The sequence below is a fragment of the Lepidochelys kempii genome, chromosome 6, assembly GCF_965140285.1.
Source record: "Lepidochelys kempii isolate rLepKem1 chromosome 6, rLepKem1.hap1, whole genome shotgun sequence".
NCBI classification, from domain to species: Eukaryota; Metazoa; Chordata; order Testudines; family Cheloniidae; genus Lepidochelys; species Lepidochelys kempii.
The window spans coordinates 59363236-59384056 of record NC_136385.1 but is presented as its reverse complement, the minus strand read 5'-3'; the positions used below and the strand labels follow the sequence as shown (position 1 = coordinate 59384056).

General features: G+C 42.7%; 1 protein-coding gene across 1 annotated transcript; it reads left to right on the top strand.

Annotated features, from left to right (window-relative positions):
• Positions 1–1243: 1243 nt before the first annotated feature.
• LOC140912877 (astacin-like metalloendopeptidase) lies at positions 1244–18654 on the top strand. The gene is made up of 11 exons (XM_073348097.2): positions 1244–1330; positions 1505–1529; positions 3401–3538; positions 5366–5483; positions 5759–5937; positions 9423–9504; positions 11937–12064; positions 12341–12456; positions 13563–13788; positions 17153–17271; positions 18382–18654. Exons 1-11 carry the CDS (start codon positions 1262–1264, stop codon positions 18652–18654), a joined length of 1473 nt encoding a protein of 490 aa, XP_073204198.2. The 5' UTR covers positions 1244–1261.
• The last annotated feature ends 2167 nt before the right edge of the window (positions 18655–20821 follow it).

Genomic DNA, 20821 nt, shown 5'->3' with positions numbered 1-20821 from the left:
ACTCCATGGCAGAACTTCAGATGTCCCTTTCAGACCTCCTTGATGAACACTCAGATGAGTGGTTTCAAAGTAGCAGCCGTGTTAGTCTGTATTCGCAAAAACAAAAGGAGTACTTGTTAGTCTCTAAGGTGCCACAAGTACTCAGATGAGTGACTCATATTCACACTCTACATGGTCGTCTGGTCTTTTGTTTCATATGTTTTGGGCATTTAATAATTTTTGCTTCTGGCTCCCCCAGTCATTTTGTGATGTGCAGCTGTGGAAATGTGGTTTCTGAGTTTGATCTGCAGCAGCTAGCGTGGAGGGTGGCCCTGGGCTTTTCAGCCTCTTGGGAGGCTCACCAACTACTATAGTAGCAAACTGAGGAGCTCTTCCATCCATGTAGCTGTCTACTGCTATGGCTTCTTTGTGTCTGCCCCTCAGTGTTGTATTATGTGCTGTATGGAAAATGCCACAGCATAGGTAACCCTAAACGTCACAGGAATATCCGAATAGGGTTAATGGGGTTTTAGTAAGTTTAAAAGCATGATGTCAAACAGCTCCTGCAAATTCACAAATAGAAAAGTAATTGGATTTGTTCTCACTGCAATGGGAGTTTGCCTGGCAGAGCCAGATCATTCCCCTACCTGGAAATAACCTGCCAACGGGAAGGGAAACAATATGAGATTCTCCAATTTTTCTCTGAAGGACAATCCGAGATGGAGATTGCCCCCATGCAGAAGAATCCAGGGGTCTGGCCCACAAAACTAGAAGATCTTGAGGATCTTCTGGGGTATTGGGCTATTTGTGCAGAGGTTCTGGACTCCCTGTGGTTCTGTCCCAACTCCCTGACGGCATGGCTCCAATTGTGTTTTCATGGGGGAGGGAGAAATGCCCATCTCTCCTAAGGCAAACCCACCCACTCCCTGCCCCTCACTTCTCAGATTCCCAGACACTGCACTGGGGGTGAGGGAATGCTGTGGCAGCTCATGGGATCCTCACAGAGTTAAACTTGAGTCATCTAAAGATTATTTGCTTTTCTTTCATATTGCTGCACTTCCTCTATTTTCTAAATATAAGTATGAAAATAAGTATGAAATGGAAGCTTGCAACTCTGCTGGGAATTCCTGCAGCTTGTTTATTCTGTGAAAATACATCATATTATCTAAGTTTGGTCCACTTATTAAAAGCAGCAGCTTTCTTATAAAAACATCAAGTAAACTAGCTGGGGCTTTGGGGAACGGAGTTCCAGAACACAGAGGACTTGCTCAGAAATTTGAGGATGAATCTTATTCCACTGTCAGCCCTTTTAGCATTTTTCTATAGCTTTGCACTAGGTAAACCTGTCCAGGTGTGTTCATGCTGCCATGGCAGTTTAGATTTTGCATCCCTGCTGATCGAACTGTCTGTCTGAAAATAAGTTATAATATTTCAGCATAGCACAGAGTTTGTTGTGATTCTACCTAATAACAGTTTTATTTTGATGACATGTGTGCATACTAAAAGATTTACTTTCCTTTTGCAGGTAGCCACAAGAAATAAGGATGTGGGTGAGTTTGATTTTAACTATTCTATAGATACTCAGGGTTCTTACGGATAAAGTTGTCCTTTTTATTCCATACTTTCAAGTACATCAGGCCTGATTTTCCACACTGTTACACAAGGCTTATACTAGCATAACTCCTATCACTTCAAAAGAGCTACCTCCTGATTTATAGTGCTGCAACTGGGAGAATAGGGCACATAGGCTGAAATTTTCAGACCTGGATGCCTTCTAAATCCATATTTAGGTTCCTAAATATAAGTGGTTATGGAGATTTTCCAAGGTGATGAATCACACCTGCAGATCCCGTCGACTTCAATGGGAGTTGGAGTTGCTCAGGACCTCTGCAGGTTAGGCTACGACTATAATTTCAGTGCAATTTTAGGGACTCGGGCTTGAAAATTTTGGCCATATTTTTTGTATCACTTCAAAAATAATCCCTGTGTCAGTACCTAATGGTGGGCCCCGGAAAACAAATCCAATTGTCTCTTTGAAACGCACATTAACTTGATGATTTATGTTGGTATGATAAGGAAATCATACAGGGTAACAATCATTACCTCAAGGGGTGCTATTTTGCCAATGAATATGACCAGTATAAGAAGAGAGCAGAATCTCTTCAACATTTTTATATCAGTGATCCCAATCCTGGCTGTCTGACACTGGGCCAGATTCAGTCTTGCTGTCAGCAAACTCAGCTCCCTTCAATATCAGTGGTAGATGTGTCTGCTTATGCCAAAGCTGAATTTAGTCTTTTGTGTCTACCTTCTCCTCCAGCCACTCTCCACACTTGGGGGTCACTCATTCACCTGTGCTATCCTTTTTTATCTTTCACTTCTTTCCTGTGTGACATCGTCACTTCTTTGTCCGCACGCACAAAATTACACATGTATTTGGTGCATTAATCAATAGTTATTCTCCATGAGAAACACAGGTTAGGAATAGCAGTGGAGATTTGGAAGTCAGAATTGGGGGGCATATTATGATGTCATGTGATACTTCACAAGTTAACCTGGAGTCTAATTGGGGCACACACTGAATAATCCCCTTAGAGACAGTAGTGTCTCTTGGACAGTTTAGCAGACCTTTCTGGATGCCAGTTAAGACTTCTTTCACTCTGCAAGTCCCAGTGAAGGAGAGCAATGCCTTACATTTCTAAAGCTCCTTCCATGCTGAAGGATCCCAAAGCTCCTTTAGCAAATGTATACGCTGTCATTCACATGATTAAAAGAGTGCAGTGGCCTATAAGTGATCATATTTTCTTCCCTGGAAGTCAGGAAGGCCTGACATGTCCCAGCACGTCATGGTTTATATTAAGAACGGCCATACTGAGTCAGACCAAAGATCCATCTAGCCCAGTATCCTGTCTTCCGACAGCGGCCAATGCCAAGTGCTTCAGAGGGAATGAAGAGAATAGGTAATCATCAAGTGATCCATCCCCTGTTGTCCATTCCCAGCTTTTGGCAAACAGCAGCTAGGGACACCATCCCTGTCCACCCTGGCCAATAGCCATTGATGGACCTATCCTCCATGAACCTATCTAGTTCTTTTTTTTAACCCTGTTATAGTCTTGGCCCTCACAACATCCTCTGGCAAGAAGTTCCACAGGTTGATTGTGCGTTGTGTGAAAAAATACTTCCTTTTGTTTGTTTTAAACCTGCTGCCTATTTTCCACACAAACACATTTACTAATTCTTTTGTAGATTCTTAGGAATAACCTCTCACTAAGGGGATATTTTCTAAGACACAAAGGGCAGTTAGGTGCCTAACACACAATGAAAGTCATTGGGAGTTGGCTGCCAAATTCCCATTTGTGCCTTTGAAAAATCACCTTCTCTCCCATGTCTAGTATGTTCTTTATTCTCTTTATCTGCCTAGATAGTGATACAATTCTGCATGAGGGTGACATTGTCTTGAGAAGGAAACGCAGTGCCATAAACTGTGACAGCAGCTGCTTCTGGCCCAAGTCCCGTGATGGGCTAGTCAGCGTCCCAGTTAATGTTTCTACAGAGTTTTGTAAGTCACTTGTAAATGTACCTGTGAAATTAGCATGGATTTTAACACCAAATTATGAGGATTATTTTACAGTATCTCTGTATCATGTGTCAAAAGTGATTTTAACCCAAGGCAGCCTTTATGACTATTATCCGTCCTATCAGCTGTTCCTAGGACAGTTTGGCTAAAACAGTATATAATTTAGTAAAATGGATATTTAAAGGTGTGGCCAACTGACAGTATTTAGTTACATAAATACCGAAGGATTCATATATGCTAGTCTATATTTACTGACATTTAACAGCTATGGACCAAATAATGTGTCTAATCTGTTACTTCAGTGCATATATTTGTATTCATATATTATTACTTTTAGTAATAAATATTTTGTCCTCACATACTAGTTTTCATGGAAGGATCTCAAAAAGAGCCATACCAACAGTAAAGCCTGATTGTCCCCTCCCATGGGAAATGGTGCAGAAGAGGAGAAGACAAAGCAAATTTCCCTGGAGAGATTTCTTCCTAATTGTTTTGCTGGGGTCAGTGGATCAGGGGGTCAGTCAGTGGATTTGTGGAACAGGCTGCAGAACAGGTGTCTTAACCTGGAAGATCTTTACAGAAGCTCTGTCTTTGTATGAGCTCTGTGCCCCTTACACCCCTTGATTCTTTTGGAGCAGCACTTTGGGGTCAGGAAGGAATTTTCCTCCAGGGCAGATTGGAAGAGGCCCTTGAGGTTTTTCGCCTTCCTCTGTAGCATGGGGCACGGGTCACTTCCTGGAGGATTCTCTGCTCCTTGAAGGCTTTAACCATGATTTGAGGACTTCAATAGCTCAGACATAGGTGAGAGGTTCATTGCAGGAGTGGGTGGGTGAGATTCTGTGGCCTGCGTTGTGCAGGAGGTCAGACTAGATGATCATAATGGTCCCTTCTGACCTTAGTGAGGTCTATGAATTTATGACCCTTCTTAAAGAGTTATTCTCACTTTCAGGGGAAAAGGCATGGACATTTAACACAGCCTGGGTCTGGGTTAACTCTTCTTGGGAATCACTGTGGTGCCATTTGGGGGGAGGGAGAAGGTGGACAATGTGGGTCCACCTATCCCTACAATGGTCCCACTCATTCCTCATCCCTTTCTTACTTGCATATCCCTGGACCTGCAGAACTCCCTCTTGAGGCAAGGGGCATTAGGGTACACTGATGCAGAGGCATGACTGTGCCCAGTAATTAATTCAGTTTTATAACATCCCTATGGCTAGGTAAGGATTATTTACTGTAATGTTACAGATGGGGAAACTGAGGCACAACATTGTTGTGGGACAAATTTTGAAAAGTGGGCTGTAATTGAGGGGGATGACCTAAGCCAAAAGTTTCAAATATAGTCAAGCACTTAAAGGCATATTTAGACACTGAATAAAGATGCTCTGATTTTCAGGAGTGCTGAACACCTGCTGCTTCATGTGACTTCAGTGGGAGCTGGGGTGTTCAGTATCTGTGATAAACAAGCTGCTTTTATTAGGTGCCTATATATAGTCAGTTGTCTAACTTTACAGCCCCAGCCAGACGGTTTTGGCCTTAACCTCTCTGTTTTAGTTTCTCCATCTGTCTAATGGAGATAATAACACTGACCTACCTCCCTTTCATTGCCATCATGCAAGGCAATGTACATAAGGGATAAGTATAATTATTATTACTACCGTAATCACTTTGAAGATCCCTTAACCCTCCACACTCTTATCTAATTTGACTTCTGTGATAGGAAAATAACAACTAGGTGCAGAGATTTAGTGGAGTGGACTGCCACATAATAATCAAAATACTGTTGTTACGTATTCCCCCTTTTCTTCCTAGCTGTGGCAGAGAGGACTTGGATTGCTGAAGCCATGCAGGAGTTCGCTACCCTGACATGTGTCCAGTTTATAAACCGCACGACAGAAACCAACTATATAAGTGTTGTACCTGGGAAGAGGTCAGTTCCATCAGTCCTAATTGTGACTAGAAGCATGGATAATCTCCTAACATATTCTTCAGGTTTTTTTTCTTTCTTTCCTGCTTGACCTGGATTTAAATAGTCCCAGCAGGTAGCAAACTCCAGGAGCCTGTGATTAAGAGAGTGAGTTGCCAGAGCTCATACAATTTTTCTCTTTTTGTTTATAGTTTTGGTTGATGATGTTGCTTTTCAGCTATGGGACTATAGCTTGTTGCACATGACATCTTTGGTTATTGGTTGCATGTTCCTTGCAGCTGCTGGTCTCACTTTGGAAAGATTGGAGGTATGCAGCAGGTGAGCCTGATGAAAACTGGCTGCATGAGTAAAGGAGCAATTCAGCATGAAATGAACCATGCTCTGGGTTTTTTACATGAACAGGCTCGGAGTGACCGGGACAACTATGTTAAGATCATGTGGGAATACATTATGGCAGGTATGGTGTATGGTATTGATGGTGATAGCAATAGTGCTTATTCTAATTCTTTACATCTTTAAAATGTTTACCAAACATTACATAACAAGGGATGGGACTGGGGAACAGAATACCAAATAGTGACAAATTACTTCAGCAAATGTATTATTTGATTCTTCCTTCTCAGACACATTGAAATATATGTGCCTTTCCCTGTGAGTGGGACATGATCATGTTTGCTCCACTAGGCCCTAAAACAGGCCCACGAATTTTCAGCCATTCCCACATTATCCTGAGTAAATTTCAATTGCATTGTCTTGTGCTTAGATGTCAGAGGTTGTCTCTCGCAAGATATTATAATTATTTGCTATTTATATAATGCCATAGGGTTCTGTGAGCACTGGAGTTTCCCAGAGACAGCGAGAGATTAAAGCAGGTGGCGTCACAGGTCTTTATAGTTATTACTTTTTTTTACTCTTCTTTGCATCATGAAAATGACGAAAAAGGCGTTAGTATGCAGTGTTGGTGTAGTCATATCTGTCCCAGGATATTAGAGAGACAAGGTGGGTGAGGTAATATCTTTTATTGGACCAACTTCTGTTGATGAGAAAGAAGAAAAGGAGGACTTGTGGCACCTTAGAGACTAACCAATTTATTTGAACATAAGCTTTCGTGAGCTACAGCTCACTTCATCGGATGCATACTATGGAAAATACAGAAGACATTTTTATATACACAAACCATGAAAAAATGGGTGATTATCACTACAAAAGGTTTTCTCTCCCCCCACCCCACTCTCCTGCTGGTAATAGCTTATCTAAAGTGATCACTCTCCTTACAATGAGAGAGAGATGCTTTCGAGCCACATACCCTTCCCTGAAGAAGAGCTCTGAAGAAGGCCCTCTCCTTTTCCCATGGATGTCAAAGAATTCCCATTGACTTTAACAGTGCAGGATTATGCCCTGAGATCTTTTGCAATTTCCCAGCTCGCCCACCTCCTATTTTTCCCCAGGGTTTCAGTATTGCTGTCTTTTTTTGTTTTTCTTTCTTTCTTTCTTTTTTTTTTTTTTAACCCCACAGTTCACCTTGGAAGATTTCCCATTTCTTTGCTTTGACAACATATTGCCTGCGGTTTTGTTGCAGTACACTTAGATATGTGAAACTTGGCTTATTTTTCTCAGTCTTTTTTTAATACAAGATACTGTTCTGCTTCTTAGGCCAGAACTTCTGTTTTAGCTCTTTCTTCTTGCTTATAGTGTTTAGGTTCTGGGGCCCCAATTCAGCAAATTACTTCAGCATGTGCTTTAATCACATGCTTAAATGCATTGCTGAACACAGACTTAAGCATGTTCCTGGATAAGCACATGCTTAAATGTTTTGGTGAGCTGGTGCCTAGGTACTCTTTTCCCTCGGTCCATAAGACTTCCCAAATTATATGTTCTTGTTTACATTTGTTTGCCTCATCAGTCAACTAAAAATAATCTGTTTTACCATTTCTTTTTGTTAGTTTTTCACGTAAATGTTGGTGGGCGACTCAGGGCAGTTTATCATGAGAGGAAGGATGATCTTTTCTTGACAAGATCGGGGTTTTATTCCTGGCTCTGCCACTGACTGCCTGTGTGACCTTGAGCAAGTCACTTAGGACAAAATATTAACATTTGGGTGCCTGCAGTCAGGCTTTGAAACCCACATTTAGGCACCTGAACAAGTGTCCTTATTTTTAAAAGGTGCTGAACACTTGCAGCTCTCTGAAGTCAATATCATATGAAGGAACGTGGTAAACTTTACAATTTAAGAGAAAATTTTGGCCATAGCTATTCTGTGCCTCAGTTATCCCAACTGTAAAATGGAATTGTACTAACTTAACTCACAGAGGACTTGATTAAGAGAATTAATTAATGTGTGTAAAGGTGTTTTGAGATCCACGGATGGAGGGTGCTAGAGAAAGGCAAACGATTTATTGCTTTCATGGTTTTGACATTTCTATATAAACCACTGATGCTGAGGCCCTTTCATATCTGTTGGTTAATAAAAGAGAACAGCATAGAGGGGGAAAAAAATCACAGTAAACTACAGAAGCTTTTCACTCCCCTCCTCTTGGCTATAAAAAAGTAAATGGAAATTATTATGAAACTATACAGTGGCCTGGTGGAATCAATGCTGATAAGAACCAACCCAAACCTTGCCCTAAACCTCAAATCAGTTTTTTGAGCTATGAAAAAGTTCAGTTACCTTTTTCTCCTTCATCTGTTGTTAATTTTTGGATTCCTCCCTCCCCCATTTCATAGTCCTGGATTGGACCGGGAGTGAAAGTGCTAAATGAGGAGATTGTTTTTTCCTACAAGCAATTTGGCCCAGCTTTGCAGACTCAGACTCAAGAGACTCAGATAGCTAGGATGAATTTCTGATCAGCATCCAATGTAGGGGACTTGTCCAAATGGTTCCTGCTTTGCCAGCCACTAGTAACAATAACAGAGATACTCATGTCAAAGGGTGAAGGAGAAAGGAAGGATGGCCCAGTGGTTATGGTACTAAGCCTAGGATTTAGGAGACCTCCCTGCTCTGCCTCAGACTTCCTGTGTGACCTTGTCAAGTCACTTAGTCTTTCTATGCCTTAATTCCTCATGTGTAAAATGGGAATAAGAGTACTTTCCTACCTCCCAGGGCTATGGTAAGGATAAATACATTACAGATTGTGAAGGTCTCAGATATTACAGTAATGAGCGAGGGAGGTGGGGGGTAATAAGTATCTTAGATAGAAGGAACATTTACACTAGGATCCTATCCTGTGCCGTTATGTTGACTATAGGCTATGGGCAGGTTGGGAGTGAAGTCAATGGGAATTTGCCTGAGTAAGGACTGAGCAAAAGCTGAATAAAGATCTCAGCATTTGGCCCTTAAGGTATACTTTGGTGCAACCCCAGGGCAAACCCTCTCCCTTCTTCTGCAGTTAAAAGGCTCCTTTGGCAATAGCCAAGTGCATTGCTGCTGCACAAGGAGGAAGGTCAAGGTTTTGTAGAGTGGCACCTCGGCCATCCCCACACACATCTGCCCAGTGCTCAGCCTAGCTAGTCAGCCATGTTTTCTTCTCAGATCATAGATACAAGTATGGGGACAAACTCTGCTCTTGGATGCACAGGTGCAGTTCCTGTTGAAGTCACTGATGTTCAGACGCCAGTGAAGCATACCTTCGAAACTCCTACAACAGACAGACAAATGCATCCCCATCACAGGGTGGAATTGGGTCCATAGTTCATGTGGATCAAATTCTGAAGTCCTTACTTGGCTTTTAGGACAGGAGCCAAAACCCTCTGAAGCTGATGGAAAGACTCATATGGGCTTAGGTGGGCTTTGTGTCAGGCCCATGCTCAGGATAATCTCAAATGGGAATAAGTATATTTTAAGTATTCTAACAGCTCTGTGGGAAGTGCAGTATCACTTTAATAATTTTTTTTCAGGTCTTGATCCTGTTTTGGTGGTTGAAATGTTGCTCTCATACCTTACAGGGGAACAGGGGAACTTTGGGAAAGTGAATTCCAATAACCTGGGCCTTCCCTACGACTATTCCTCAGTGATGCACTATGGCACGTAAGTTGGAGTCTGGGTTTCCTTTCATAGATGCAAGCAGGGCTCTAATCTCCTATTCAAATTTAGGAGACAGAATTACTCTTTCTAGGGCATGGCTATTGCCATTCACTGAAGTATGTCTATACCCTGAGCTGAAGGTGTAAATTCCAGCTTGAGGAGATGTACCTGCGCTAGCTCCAATCGAGCTAGCGTACTAAAAAAGAAATATAGCCATGGCAACATGTGCTACAAGAGTGGCTATCTGCCCTGAGCACAATCCTGTCTGAGACTCCAGACACGTACTTGGGTGGCTAGCTCTTCCGCTGCCGCAACTACACTAATTTTAGTGCACTAGCTTGATCACATGGGATACGTCTCCTCAAGCTGGAGTTTGTACCTCCAGCCTGAAGTGTAGACATAGCCTTAGAAATGCAGGAACACTCATGACTAAGAGAATCTATACCTACTGTCTGATTTAGCCCTGACAAAGGTAAAGAGGGATAGGGTTGGAAGAGAGAGACAGTGGAGTAACATTTCTTCTCACTGCATTTGTACCTTATGTGACAGACTGACAATTTCATGTAAAAATGCAAGTCTTTATGGACAATCATGGGATTTTGTGGAACTTCAAAGGACTTTTTGGCACAATGCACGTGAAGTGGATTTCTTAGGAAATAGCTGGGGTTTAGGGGATGCAAATTTTCCCCTCCAAAACCAACCTGTGAAGCTACTCCCTGGAGAGGTTTATTTATACACACTGGTTCAAACTGGATTCTCCAGCCTCCAACAGACAAAGAAAGGACTTTTAGCCTGGGTTTAGACTGACTCAGCCTGCTTCATGATCCAACCAACAATCACCATTTCTGGTTCCCAGAGGGCCCCAGTCCCAAGGGTAGGGTTGGAAGGACGAGGCCTACTGAGGCCACCTATGACTGTTTGCTTCTTCTGAGCTGAAGCTGTGATGAACTGGTAACCACAAGGAGTCCCTTGAGTTAGAGAAGGAAGGTCTGCTCCTGCCAGAATCTGTATTAGAATGAACTCTGGTAAACTTATTCATATTCATGTAGGTTCTTTTATTGTTTTTAATGTTTTTTTCTGTAGTGCTTTTTACCATAAGATTAAAGCAGGCTTGCCTAGGAAGTACTGTGTGGTTCCTTATAACTATAGCAATTGTTAGCTCTTATCTGCCGCTGAAGAGAAAGCAAGCAGATGTCATTAGGCAACCAGTCTGTGTTGGGAAATACACAGGACAGGGAATTGTGCAGGCTGGAAATACCCTAGTCAGAAGGGAGATAGAAGGGAAGACAACGGCTGTGGAGCAGGAAGCCTAAGAGTGGATGCCCTTGGTGGACCACTGAGGGGGAATACAGATACTGTTTACCGTTGCCAACTTTCACACGGTAAATAAGCACCCTGACTTTCACAATAAGTCAAAAATCAAGCTAATCCTATTTCAAAACAAGCATATCCCTAGAAACCCCAACACTCGTTGTGATTAGATCCCCGTGGCGTGCTGTCTGGGACTGTGGTGGGCCTGCTGTGCACCCCGACTCTCTCCCCTGCTTGCCCCTTTCCCCTGCTTGCCCCCCCTTGCCGGGGACCGATCAAAAAAAAGAAGCAACAAGCCAAAGAAGCTACAAGCTGAAAACTAGCCAACAAGCAACTCACAAGCCAATTAAGCCAAAAACAAGCCCAATTTCTGTGGGTTTTTTGTGGATTTGGAATGTCTGGTGCTATTGCCCTGAACTGTGACACCTTATAGTAGAGGCCTTATATGCTATAACTCCAGGTCTGGCACTACCAAGTCTGTCCAGTGTTCTCGGGGCTGGGCTATTAAAGAGATCACTAATTCACTTATGCAACAGTACTTAGAAAGACAAGGAGGATTCCTCTTATCCTCAGGATGTTGTGTAGTACTTTGTGAAAATTGTGTATTATCTTGGCTCATGGCTTAATTCTACAATTTAGCCCTTAACACAGAAGCCTGTGGCAGCCACCTTGCCCCACATTTGCACTAATGGGCAGCAAATTTCTGAGCATTTTCCCAGAGCAAACCAGTAATTAAGATAAATAAATCTTGTCTAGCTGGAGGCAAGAGACCGCAAGTAGCAGTTTCAAATATTCAAAGAATCAGGAGCTCAGACAGCAACCTTGCTCTTCAGAGCATTCTGGTTGGGACACAGAGTTCACTCTGTAATGAAAGGTTTGGAAGGAGTCATCTCACAAACAATACATTCTCCCCTTGTTTCTCATTTCAGTGTTGCTTGACACAAAGCTGTTGCCTCTGTGTTCTTCCTGAGATATCTGTGAAAGCTTTTTGCTTGCCCTTTCCTAGTTATTTAATCTCTTCAGAATCTTAGGCAAATGTTACTTGCATTTGGAATATTTTCCACAATAATACATCACTTAAAGGGGGATTTGACTGAGACACATGATTTCCCCTGCTTCTGCAGATTTGACTTCTCTAAAACCTCTGGGAAAGCAACTATTGTACCGATTCCTGATCCTTCTGTACCCATCGGACAAAGAGAGGGACTGAGTAATCTTGACGTGGCTAAAATCAACAAGCTCTATAGCTGCAGTAAGTGCTCCAAATATTATGTACTGTAATCTTAATTAAGAACCTTTATGACAGCTAATTTCCTTCAAGCTTATTTTACTAGCCCCATTATTTTGCTTAGTTATTTAATGCTTTTAATAGATGAGCATGGACACATTTGTAAACATGACAATTAATTTCTCTTTTATAAATCTGGCAGCCGTTAATGGATGGAGATAGCTGTGACTAGATTTTCCCTTGAAGAGGATTTCTCTGCATCTTTCATTTTCTTTACAGCTGTTTTCTTTTGTTCTTCAGATTGCTGTAGCAATGTGCTGCATAAACCTAATGACACCTTCTCGTCTGTCAATTACCCATCCTCATATCCAGACAACAGCAACTGTCTATGGCTCATTCGCATCCCACAGCATCAGGTGATTTTTGTTAGGAAAAAGGAGGTTTGAATAGGTGTTAATACATGGCATTATTTGTCAGATTGCTATTGTATGTCATAATTTTAATAGTAGTATATATTAAATATTATTTAACTGTGCCGGTGATTAACCATTGGGACAAACTACAAGGGAAACCATCTCTTGATGTTTTTATATCAAGACAGGATGCCTTTCTGGAAGACATGCTTTAGCCAAACACAAGTTATTGGGCTCAGTGCCTGAGTAACTGGGTGAACCTTAATGGCCTTTGATATACTGGTGGTCAAACTAGATGATCTAATGGTCCATTCTGACCTTAAAATCTATGAGATAATATATCACTTTCCAATGCACTAGTTAATAACATAACCCTTTGGGGGTCTGATTCTGCTCTCATATACGTCAGTGGAGTTACTCTGATTTACACCAGTGTAAATGAGCTCTGAATCAGGGTCTAGGTGCGAAGATTTACTGCTTTCCAGGGTTTTCCTGTGGCCACTGTGGGGAACTGTGCAGGGAGAGGGGAATCTCTCTGGCTGCTGGGAGGTGGAATCTGGATGGGACTCTCATGCGAGTCCAGTCCCTCACTCTCTCTTTTTCTATACCTGGTCCTGCTGTTCTTGTCAAACCAGGAAGCTTCATGGGCATGTAGCGTAGAGAAGTGGCTGGGGACATGAGAGTGGGGACTGAAGCAGCACTGGCAAGGTGAAGAGCTGGGGAGAGCAGGCTGGCAGCAAATGAAAGGTAGGCAAGGAGCAGAAGGGTCTCTGTGGTGGCGTCATTACTGAAGGTAGGTGCATGAGGGGGACTAGAGAGATGGAAGAGGCACAACTGAAGAGAGGAGGGTGGTAAAGAAAGGGTAAGAAGTGGGTGTGTGGGGGGGAAATGGAGGTAAGTCTCCTGATGACGGGAAAGGAAAAGAGGAGAGCTCTCTTGAGAAGGGAGGACAGTATAAGGAGCTCAGGATTTCAGCCAAGATCCTCTTTGACAAACAGATTCACACTGAAATTCACACACTGATCTGGGATGTAGGTCAGGGTCAAATGAGGATGGAAAAGAGGAGTCAGGGCGGATTTGAAGTGTTTAATTTTCTTGTTCCTCTTCAGGTTTTCCTTCAGTTTGATGCTTTTGATCTTCAGCCTTCCCCAGACTGTACCTCTGACTACATCAGAATTTATGATGGAAGCAGCAGGAATTCCAGTGTCTTACTGGACAAGTTGTGTGGGATGGGGTCCTTACCATCATTGGTGGCTTCTAGAAACGTGATGCTTCTGGAGTTTGTGAGCGATGAGACTACTGCAGCAACAGGTTTCCAAGCCTCCTATAGCCAGGGTGCGGACAGTGCCTCATTTACAGAACTTGATGACATTTCTAATTTTTGCTTAGCAAATATTCATGTGCAAAACTGAACATTTTGTGGAATTTTGCAAAATGTGTCTTTCTATACTTGAATTGTTGGTGGTAAACCCTTTTTTTTCCCTATGTTTTCCCTTCCACCATCCATAAGAACTGTTCAAACCAGCAGCTTGTGGAGCTGGGAATGAAGAAAAAAAAAATGAAAAATAGGACCCTACCTGGCCCTAACACCAACAGCTCTCAGGTCCCACTATTCTTCTGGAGGCCGAGGAAGCCTTGTTGGGCTAGTTGAGGTCTTTACAGCTACTTGTTTAAAGTAAGTGAGCCGTAGGAGCTGCTAGCCACAGAGTGAAAAGTGGCTGCAGAACACTCCACTAGCCATCTGGATATCTATGCAATTTTATATCTCATGAATGACAAGGTAGAAAGTAGGGGCCCCAAAGAAGGTATTTTTAACAATTTGGGCAGGGGGGGAAGGGGATGGCTTGGGTCTACAGGTTTCAGGCCTATCATTTTCTAGGTTGGTGCAAGTCATCTTATCTGTGGACTTACCCCCTTGTGAGGTCTGGGCTTACCATACAAACTAAGCAGAATAGGGTCCTGTTAGTATTTGGACAGGGGACACCCCCCAAGAAACATCCAGATGCAGCAGAAAGTGATTTTGGTGCTTCAGTAGGTGGCCATCTGACCCCTAGTCAATGCTGAACCAATGATACAGTGTGATGCCAGAGGGAACTGTAGAGAATTCTTTCCAATAAGATGTAAAACCAAGGTCCTGGCCACTTAGTGGTTATTGAAGGTCCCATGGTACTTTACCTCAGACAGGATACTAACGCCAGTGTCTTGGAAAGTTTCAGAGGAAGTAATTACAGACTGCCTACTTAAACTTTTTCTGTACTTTCCATTGGCACTGGTAATTTTTCACTTCCTGATTTCAAAGTTTGTGTGTTTAGGAGCTTTACTTGAGAGGTTACTGTATTTTGGGGGGGAGCAATGGGGGAATAAACTACTTGGTGGCTATAGTTTCTCTGTCATTAGTGAAGTGCTATCGAAGGAAAGGCACCAATACAAGTCAGATCATTACTGTTTATTATTACTTCAACTCCAAAATGTAACTTCATAGAATCATAGAATATCAGGGTTGGTAGGGACCCCAGAAGGTCATCTAGTCCAACCCCCTGCTCAAAGCAGGACCAACTCCCAGTCAAATCATCCCAGCCAGGGCTTTGTCAAGCCTGACCTTAAAAACCTCTAAGGAAGGAGATTCTACCACCTCCCTAGGTAACGCATTCCAGTGTTTCACCACCCTCTTAGTGAAAAAGTTTTTCCTAATATCCAATCTAAACCTCCCCCACTGCAACTTGAGACCATTACTCCTCGTTCTGTCATCTGCTACAATTGAGAACAGTCTAGAGCCATCCTCTTTGGAACCCCCTTTCAGGTAGTTGAAAGCAGCTATCAAATCCCCCCTCATTCTTCTCTTCTGCAGGCTAAACAATCCCAGCTCCCTCAGCCTCTCCTCATAACTCATGTGTTCCAGTCCCCTAATCATTTTTGTTGCCCTTCGCTGGACTCTCTCCAATTTATCCACATCCTTCTTGAAGTGTGGGGCCCAAAACTGGACACAGTACTCCAGATGAGGCCTCACCAATGTCGAATAGAGGGGAACAATCACGTCCCTCGATCTGCTCGCTATGCCCCTACTTATACATCCCAAAATGCCATTGGCCTTCTTGGCAACAAGGGCACACTGCTGACTCATATCCAGCTTCTCGTCCACTGTCACCCCTAGGTCCTTTTCCGCAGAACTGCTGCCTAGCCATTCGGTCCCTAGTCTGTAGCTGTGCATTGGGTTCTTCCGTCCTAAGTGCAGGACCCTGCACTTATCCTTATTGAACCTCATCAGATTTCTTTTGGCCCAATCCTCCAATTTGTCTAGGTCCTTCTGTATCCTATCCCTCCCCTCCAGCGTATCTACCACTCCTCCCAGTTTAGTATCATCCGCAAATTTGCTGAGAGTGCAATCCACACCATCCTCCAGATCATTTATGAAGATATTGAACAAAACCGGTCCCAGGACCGACCCTTGGGGCACTCCACTTGATACCGGCTGCCAACTAGATATGGAGCCATTGATCACTACCCGTTGAGCCCGACAATCTAGCCAGCTTTCTACCCACCTTATAGTGCATTCATCAGCCCATACTTCCTTAACTTGCTGACAAGAATACTGTGGGAGACCGTGTCAAAAGCTTTGCTAAAGTCAAGAAACAATACATCCACTGCTTTCCCTTCATCCACAGAACCAGTAATCTCATCATAAAAGGCGATTAGATTAGTCAGGCATGACCTTCCCTTGGTGAATCCATGCTGGCTGTTCCTGATCACTTTCCTCTCATGCAAGTGCTTCAGGATTGATTCTTTGAGGACCTGCTCCATGATTTTTCCAGGGACTGAAGTGAGGCTGACTGGCCTGTAGTTCCCAGGATCCTCCTTCTTCCCTTTGGTTTTTATGGGGAAAAAATGGAGGACATCTCACTGTTTGACTTTTCACAGAAGGAAAAAACTTATTTTAATTACTGCTGTAGCCAGCAGTTTGTTCCCTCCCACTTCCCTCCTATTTTTGTCACTCCCCCTTGCTGTAGAATTATGACACTAAGTACAATTTTTAAAAGCAAATTTTACCCAGGATCTGACTCTTTAGCTACTTTCTTTCAGTTGGAGCTGCACAGCCACTGCGTAGAAAATTATTAACTCTCTATATCAAATAAGTGCTCCTGAAAGCTCATTTCCTTTTTACTGGCTATACAAATATATAAGAAATTATTTCAGCCACATTTTTTGGGACTAGTTTACTAGAACAAATTACTGTCTATCTACCACAAGCCTGGTCTCAGAATCACCAGGAATTCAGCCAGTGCTTGAATGGGGAGGGTGCTCTATAAGTAGAAATGTGTCATGTTTGCAAATCTGCTCCCTGCTGGTTGAAGAAACTAAAATTGGAAAAAAGTGGGGATGGGCTTGGGAATGTGCCAGGGGAGGTTGGTGAGGGGAAAACCCTCCCTTTTCTACATTAAAGTTATTTAAGTTCACACCTTTATGCAGCATTAAGTTGAAGTTTCCCCCTCTTCTCCAAAGGAGAACCAACACTATGCTCTAAGCTCTGTCAATACAAATGGAAGCACGGATGCTGGCCATAGAAACAAGATGTTTGAGTGGGAGACATTTTCTCTTGGCTCTAGAATAGGCCCATATTGATGTCCCTTTGGATTCTTTCTTCCTGCTCACAAGCTGTTAATAAGCTCTTCAACATTATCTGTGTGGTTTCTTTTCTTCTTAGTGAAATGTGGAAGCACTTTGATGGGCACAAGTGGGGTGATCACCTCCCCAGACTACCCCAACAGGTACCCCAAAAACCAGGACTGCTTCTGGATCATCAGTGCTCCAGCAGATCGCAAGGTGAGGTGTTGAAGGGTTATTCTGCTGGCTCCAGCAATGCCGTCTGATTGCTTCTCTTTGCAGTGCAGAATACCAGTTGTTGTAGCACATCCGAAGAAGCAACATCAGCTACTCAAAGAATGAAATTCACCCCTATGCACTATGTAAATCCAACCTAAGCCCTCACAATAAAGACTTCAGTAGGTACCATAGGCGTTGTGTTATAGTTAAAGAAAACCATTTTAGCCTTGAATGTGAATTGATGGTGATGTTGCCTCAGAAGTGGTAGGTTTAGCTCAAAATAATCTCTAGGGTTACGTCTACACTATGAGCTACCGATGTGATTCCTCCTGCTCCCATACACACACACTTGCAATAGCTCTCATTGAGCTAGTGGGAACATGAAGAGCAGTGTAGCTTCAGTAGCACAGATAGCGTGGTGGAGGCTTGGCTTAGCCATGCCGAGTACATACTCACTGGTTTTGGTGGGGAGGGGTGCATATTTGGAACAGTTAAGCCTTGCCTCTACCTCCGCTGCCCCTGTGGTACTGCTATTTATACTCACACTCGCTGATAGCAAGTGAAAGTATGTGTATGGGAGCAGGGGAATCGTACCCCTAGCTCGTACTGTAGACATAGCCTAGGTGAGAGCCAAGAAGCTGAAATGCTACACTGGTATTTTGAATATTTGCTCCGAGAGATATTCAAAATTGTATCTGATGCCTTACTGCCAAAGAGAGTGAAATTAATCCTGCCACAAGACAGGAGATTACCCAAATGATCCACCCTCCAAACCAAATGTTTTTTGAGTTCAAACAATTTTATAATATAATAACTTACATTCCAGTTTCAGAGTAGCAGCCATGTTAGTCTGTATTCGCAAAAAGAAAAGGAGTACTTGTGGCACCTTAGAGACTAACCAATTTATAAATTGGTTAGTCTCTAAGGTGCCACAAGTACTCCTTGGCTGTCGCTTAAGTGTTACTGGAATGTAAAAAGAAAAGATCAGGACCAGTCTCCTAGGGCACCGTACAAACAGTCCAGGCGCCCCCAAAATTACAATCTAAATAGACAAGATAACGGGCAAGGGAAAGGGATACAAGCAAAGTGTTCTTGTTGTATTTTCTATAGATCTCTCTAAAAATGATCTCCTTTGAGCTGGAGGACATTGATGAATGTAAGTACGACTATTTGCTTATTCATGATGGGAGCCGACCCACATCTCCAGCTGTGGGCCCATACTGTGGGACAATGCAGATTGCAGACTTTACCTCCTCTGAGAACTTTGTGCTGGTAGAATTTCACAGCGATGTTTCTTGGGTGTTTCCTGGATTCATGCTGAACTACACTTTTGGTAAGTCTAATTGCAAAAATTTAGGGAGGGTTGGTGAATTTTCATGTTGATAAAAGTGTGAGACTAGTTTGTTTGGGGCTAAGTTATTATTTTACTGCTGTAAAAGTGTGCATTGTGAATCACACGCAAATAAAGGACAATGTCTTTGATCTTAGGCCCAGGTCCTCAAGGTATTTAGGCACCCAACTAAATACTTTTGAGGATCTGGGTCCAACAGTTTAAGAGTCCTCTCAGATACGAACATGTAGTTATAACCTGCCCATCACTGGGGCATATATTCAAAAGAGGTTAGCTCTCATTTTGTCACAAAAAATAAATGGCCACATTTTTAAGAGTTCAGCATGATAGGTATTGAGCTCTATTGAAAATCTGACCCTAAGTGCCTCAGTAGGCATTTCTGTGTGCTGAGAACTTGTGAAACTATGGCCATCTTTTAGGTTCTAAATGGAAACCAAGCTCTATTGAAAAGCTGTCCCTAGAGATGAGACATAAGAAAGAATGATGACAAACATTGTGGGGCAGAAGGATGTGAGATCAAGGGCTACAGCATTAAGATTATGGGTGATTTTAAGTTTTGAAAGTCCCACAGCTTTGACTGTTTGCATACGTATAAAACACGCTTTATTTGAGGAGACATTTAGAGTTTTACCCTAATATAGTTTCTAAAAATGATAGATGCACTTGGTATACTCTGACACCTTCTTGAAGCATAGAAGATTCCCTAGTGTTGGACATCCTTGCTCTGTGAGGGTTGGACATTCAGAACCCATTTTGCATAGGCCAGAAGAGTCCTCACAGAGTGATTTAAAGCTCCTCATCTCTAATGATTAAAGTCCTAGTCCAAAACCTGTTGAAGTCAGAGGGAGCCCACTGATTTCAGCCTATTACAGCTCAGATCCTCAAACACATTTAGCTGCCTAACTCCCATTGATTTCAATGGATTAGGAACATTACCACCTTTGAGGAGAGGGACCTAAGTACATTGTCTCCACAGTGCTCTCGGCATCTGATGGCATAGCATTAAGGAAATGAACCAGATCTTGAACGTGGATCTCCATAGGGTACTGTACAGCAGCAGCACACTATACTTCAGTGCTGTATATACATGCTGTATATACATGGCCCTTGCATTGATGGATGCTAGAGTTGCAAATGTTCTGTAATTGCAGTTATGACGTCATGAAGGAAACTCAAGGAAAATCTTCTTCCGCCAGTGCCAGGAAGAAAGAAAAGAGTGCCTGGAAGGACAGTGATTCACCTTGCTCTTTACCATTTGCCTGCAATATATTTTTTCAGACACTGGTTCATTTTCAACACCAAAATGAATGCTCTTTGCTAATATAGATGTAGGAATCTGAACTACGAGACTGGTAGTACCATGATGGGATGGGGTACAGAGAAGTGGAACTTGGGAATACTATGTGGATACCACACATTCTCAGCTCTGGTAAGAGTCAACTTCCCAGGAGCTGTAAAGTCTCCCTATATTGCACATGGTTGCCTCTTTGGATTTGCATGGATGGAGAATATAACAACATTTTAACTTTACTCACCCATGCTGTGGTCTCTCTCTGGCTTTGTCTTCACTGCTGAAAACGTGCATTTTTTTTACCTCAGGTTAACTAATGTGTGTGAGGTAAACTAGGTGACATCAACACCAGACAGGGGCATAGTGCTGATCTTGCCTAGTTTACCTCATAATAAAACTAAAGTGCCTGTGTTTTACCTCAGGATTGCCCACACATGTTAGTTACCCCAAGGCACAAAAAACCCCAAATGACAACAAAACCCTTCTTTTTTTTTTTTTTTTTTTTAGATAAGACAGTTTTAGGTTACAGCACTCAGGCCATGGGGTTACATGGGGGCACTCCAGAAAGTTAAGGCAAATCAACTAAAGGTATGAAGTCAATGGGCATAAATTAAAGCAAATCTGTCATCTCCCTTGCCCCTATGGTCTCATTCAGGAGTAAAGTGGCCTTAGTCTGCTGTAACTTAATCCTATATGCATGCAGTGTTGTTGTAGCCATGTTGGTCCCTGGGTGGGTGAGGTAATATCTTTTATTGGAACAACTTCTGTTGGTGAGAAGAGCTCTATGTAAACCTGAAAACTTGTCTCTCTCACCAGGAGAAGTTGGTCTAATAAAAGGTATTACTTCACCCACCTTGTCTCATTTAATCCTAATGCCATTCTACTCCTGAGTGAAACCATTAGTGGGG